This window comes from Alosa sapidissima, chromosome 1 (assembly GCF_018492685.1).
Source record: "Alosa sapidissima isolate fAloSap1 chromosome 1, fAloSap1.pri, whole genome shotgun sequence".
Taxonomy (NCBI): Eukaryota; Metazoa; Chordata; class Actinopteri; order Clupeiformes; family Clupeidae; genus Alosa; species Alosa sapidissima.
In genome coordinates this window covers 3,467,901-3,472,900 of record NC_055957.1, presented here as the reverse complement: position 1 = coordinate 3,472,900, position 5,000 = coordinate 3,467,901, and the positions used below count along the sequence as shown (strand labels likewise).

Genomic DNA, 5,000 nt, shown 5'->3' with positions numbered 1-5,000 from the left:
CTTCTCTTGTTAAGTCCCGCATCAGGCCTTCACAAGGAATCACTGCGTTTTCGGGAACCTAAGCAACTATTAGAAATCATATGTTTGGATTCGGCTTGATTGATGGCTACATCTGACTGATTAGCCAATCAAATCGACCTGTTATGGCGAGGTAGGCAGGTCTGACTGCAGTTGGGCCTGCAATGTTTGAATAGAATACCCGGAACCGTTCATCACGAATTTTGACGCTGTCTGTTTTACGTGATGAACTTCGTGAGCAACTTCTGTCAGTCAGACAGACAGACAATCGTTGGAAAATGACATGTCCAACTGACATCACTATGGTTATAGTTATGAACAGTAAATTGACCGTTTTTGTTTAAAAAAATATATATTGATACGCCTTCATTAAGCAAAATAATATAGGCTAATGTAACGTTACAGTGTCAGCTAGACTACATGTTAGCAAGATGCACATAACGTCAGCTAGCTCTGCACGTAGCTGGTAACCTATGCAGGGATTGGTAAGTTTTGTTTCATGTTTATTTGATAACATAGACTTGTAGTACAGTAGTACTATAGATGCTTGTTATCTGGCCCTTTTCTATATTAAAAAACTGTTTTTGTGCTGCTTGCAGACTGCAGTGTCTGCTTGGTTACTCTACTGTATGCTAGCTTGAAGTTGTGTTGGAGTTGGTGGCTTTGGTGAAGATGTCTGGATCGGCATCTATGTGAAAACTGTCATTTGTCTTTGGTTCCCTGCCCTGCTAGATTAGTCTGACTTTTTATCTCTGAATTTTGTGAAAATTATTGGTGAAATCAGACCATCAGACCAGGCTATCAGACATTCTAAAATAGCCAACAAGCAGTAGCAGCATTAAGGCAATACACATAGATATACGGCAATAAATACATCTGGTGACTTATGTTTAATAGCATGGTGGTGTGCTGTGACATTTTTTTTTTAATAATTTTCTGTTGAGACATTTTCTCATAGTGTAGGCCTACCGCGAAATAGCCTACGTTTGGCAAACACTGTAGGATAGCCTACTGTAGTTCCACGTGAGTAATCAGAGCAGCGCAGCACCTAGAACAGTTGCACTGTAACGTTAACGTTAGAGCTACAGCTAGCTAGATAGGAGAGCCACAGTCTGAAGCAAGTTTGCTGATGTCAGATTGAACATCATTGTAGCACTGCCACCGGTCTACAAAGCAGTAGCACTGCCACCGGTCTACAATGATGTGCCAGACGCGATGGATGATGATAAATTGGTAACGTCTGAAGCCTCAGATGTCCGGTCAACTCCACCACCACCAGATAAAAAGCAGAAGTGTCGGGCGAATCTTTCGGAATCAGTGACATTGGAAGTGAAGTTGCGGGGGGTGCGGCCGCTCCAAGACACTATCATTCTCCGTGTAGCCTACACTGGACACACAAAGTGTTCTTTACCCAAAGCATAGGCCTACAGTAGGCCTATGCGTTCTCTGTCTATGATCTGCAGGGTTAGGGCCTCCTCGACGAGGAGATTGCTGGTCCGCGGATAATTTCTGGCACAATTAAACGGTATTATCGAACCGCGGCCGAAAGAAAAAGAAACTAAACATTTCCCAGAATTGGAAACATTTCTTAATTTATTGTTATCAAATGAAGAGGCATAGCATTAGGGGGTAGTGGTGTGAGCGCTCATTCTTGTTTGTGCACATCTGTGTAAGTTAAACAGTCACCACTGGAGATAACGTGGGTAGCAGCAACAAACAACGTAAACAACGAACGAAGCGGACTCTTGCTGTCCATGAAAAGATACTGGCTAGATCTTGTTAGGCATGTTTAAGTTAGGCTAATGAACATGTTGCATTCTATACAGTCTGTTTATGTAATTCTTTAAGCTACATAGCCTGTCTCCATCAATTTCACTAATTAAGAAGCGATAATAGGATATTTGACCGGCATATCATCAAAATGTCCGGAAAACAAAACCTCGACCGGCACCATTTTTTTCTAGCGGAAACTCTGACACAAACACACACACACACACACTGGCCTCTGTCGTACACATTGAGGAACACACAGGCTGACATAGTTTCTCTAACACAAAGACAGCTAACATAGACGTTGTTTCTCCAACACACACACTATACAGATTCTGGCGACACACAGAGAACGCAGATATGGGTGGTGGACGTACAGTTCTGCGGACTTGGCTTGGCACAACACAAGCGCTTGGGTGGTGGACGTACAGTTCTGCGGACTTGGCTTCGCACAACGCAAGCGCTTGGGGCGGTTGAGCATCTCCAATGTGTCCCCTTTTGTTTGTATGTCTGCTGTTGCAGACGCTGGACAGTCAAAGCTGGACAGTCCGTGCGGACATTTGCGTCACGTGCACCGCACACTGGGCCGCGTCCGCAGAAGTACGCCTTCCGCTGAACACACGTGTGTGTGGCTGGTCTTAACACACACACACACACACACACACAGGTGGCCGGAGGGATGGTGGGGGGACAGACAGGGTGAGTGTGGTGGGGGCACACACAGGGGGGGGGGTGGAGTGGAGGTGGAGGCAACACTCACCCCGCATACCGCTCCCCTCCTCGTGAAAGGTGCTGCGTAGCGCCACTCCGACCAGTCCGGAGCCTTCGTCCAGGTGCTCGCTGCCGCCACTGCCTGAGGACGCCACGCTGCTCTGGGGGGAGAGGGGCGCGTGGTCCGGCGCCATGACAACACCACCGCCACCGCCGCCTCCGCGAGCGCGCAGGTCCTCCTGCGACAGCCAGCCGTGGCCCAGAGACGCGCAGGACGGCCCGCTCATGGGAGGGGTCAGAGACACGGAGCGCTTCAGGGGACTGTGCTGCCCGCCAGACAGGACTGCAAGACACACACACACACACGCGCATGCACGCATACACATGCACACACACACACACATACACACACACAGACAAGGGCACCCACACACCCACACACACACAGACAGGGACACCCAGACAGTTAGAAAGGGTTTCTGTTTAACATTGTCCCTGTCTTCCTGCTAAAAATCTGAGCAGCACCCTGGGTCACCCCCCCCCCCCCCCGACCACTAACCACTACTACGCCAGAGGGACATCGAACTGGCCGCAGCACCAGCAGAGCCATCCAGACACTTACTGTACAGTGCCCTTGGGCCGACACACAACACACTAATACCCTCTCTACATGAACACAGAGTAAACACACGCAAATATGCTTGCTGAACACATATAGTTCTCTCACAGGTCCTCCTCAGGTCCAGTGTCGTCGCACCTGGGCCATGGGGCACTTGTGGCTATTTGAGGTAAGGTAAGGTCACTTCCTCGCGGAGACAGAGGGGGTGCCTGTGCGACCGACTGAGCGGTCCATTCACAGCCACGCCGGGTCAGCCGCAGACGAGCGCCATTTGTGTGGTTTATGGGGGGAAACCCGCCAAAGATAAACACGGCCCGGCGTTCCACTTCACCTTCCCAACAGGTACGCCTTTCTTTAGAACACCCTCCGGAACCTTCTCCCCACGTCATGGAAGAGCACATGGAGCGAGGGAGGCAGTGAAAGGGCCAGGGGAAGAGTGGAGTAGGGGAAAGAGAGAGGGAGAGAGAGAGAGAGGGGGGGGAGGACACAGGTAAAAGTGGAGTAGGGGAACGATTGCCCGAGAGAGAGAGGGTGATGAGGGGGGAGGGAGGAAGAGGAGGAAGGGAGCTGACAAACTAAGATGTAGAATAAGAGAATGCTTTATCCTGGGCCTGTGTCCTGCTTGCCTAAGGCCTGCTCCTATATACAGTGCGCGGCGTACTGTTTGGGCTATGTATAGGCCCCCTACGGCTGGTTTAAAATAGGTGGGCAGCTAACATTACAAGTTCCAGTCCCTAAATATTAACCATTTTCCCTAAATACAAACTCCACAAAGGATACCTTACAAGGGAACAGATGGAATGGTATGTGACACTCATTTAGCAAGGGTACCATGGGGGATGTGGTGTGTATGTGTGTATGTGTATGTGAGTGTGTGTGTGTGTGTGTGTGCATGTGTGTGTGTGTATGTGTGTGTGTTAATGAAAGGAAGGTTGCATTCAACAAAGAAGACATGATCTTTCCCCTCATGTCCCATTCAGTCTGGTCTGACAGCAGATTTGCTCTCTGATTTGCTGCTTGGTTTCTATGGCAATAGTAAAGAACTGCTGTAATGGCTACCACTACTTGATCAGGTCACTCCAGCCACTGAGCATGAGTGTTTTCATGGATGACTAGAGCTAAATAGTCTTGACGTAGGACTTGCGCTGTGAAATCAAATGTACAAACCCAAGTCATTCTGGTCCTAAATGAGCAGCTGATTAGGACCTGCTGATGTGTCATGTCACTTTTTCCTAGCCCAATATACGGCGGTCCTCACAGAGGCTACATTATGGTCATAGAACACGGACATAAATCAGCACGGCACATGGATGTCAATATTACAACTCTAGCCTCCTCTTCTGATTTCTTTACAAGCTATTACAGTTTTTCTCGATTGCTTTTACCTGCTTAAGTAAACTAGAACCCACTTGGTCTTCATGAACACCTTCTTTGCACAGCAGAAGTCATCTCTTGCGAATGTGTTCACACATTTTCATTGGGTTCACACATTTCTCACACCCTTTTGCAAAACAGTTAACACAGGTGTCATTCAAAAGCCCGAAACTCTATTGGTTTTCCCATGCTAAACAAAAGGAAAACTTCTTTTCACAGGTGGTATAGATTCCTTGCATAAGTCTGAATCTCTGATACACCTGTGTGAAACTCCTTTGCACAATTCTTCAATCATCAATCATTCATTATACATAAGAGATGTCTGCTGTGTTGCTATTTGCAAGTATGGATCTAATGCACATTTAGACAAAGTACTGTATTGCCTATTTGGTGGAGAAAACAGTACAAAAGGTGTTTACTGTAGGTCTATTTCGATGAAAAATGACAAGTTGTAGTTCAATGAAATTTACTGTATGTCTTACATGTCAATGGCAGTTACATCTTGGGA

The 5,000-nt window shown here is 47.5% G+C and overlaps 1 protein-coding gene across 4 annotated transcripts in view; it reads right to left on the bottom strand.

The window, feature by feature from the left end:
- Nucleotides 1-5,000, bottom strand: part of samd4a (sterile alpha motif domain containing 4A) — a 75,117-nt gene that overhangs the window by 28,354 nt on the left and 41,763 nt on the right. For 3 of the 4 annotated variants that reach the window (XR_006030907.1, XR_006030906.1, XM_042087143.1), the window contains exon 4: nucleotides 2,549-2,842. The exons of the other annotated variant lie outside the window; for it this stretch is intronic. Coding sequence is in view for 1 of the 3 variants with exons in the window: in XM_042087143.1 (XP_041943077.1) it covers nucleotides 2,549-2,842 (294 nt within the window). In the remaining 2 variants the exon portion in view is untranslated. The remainder of the gene's footprint in view (nucleotides 1-2,548; nucleotides 2,843-5,000) is intronic. 4 annotated transcript variants of the gene reach the window in all.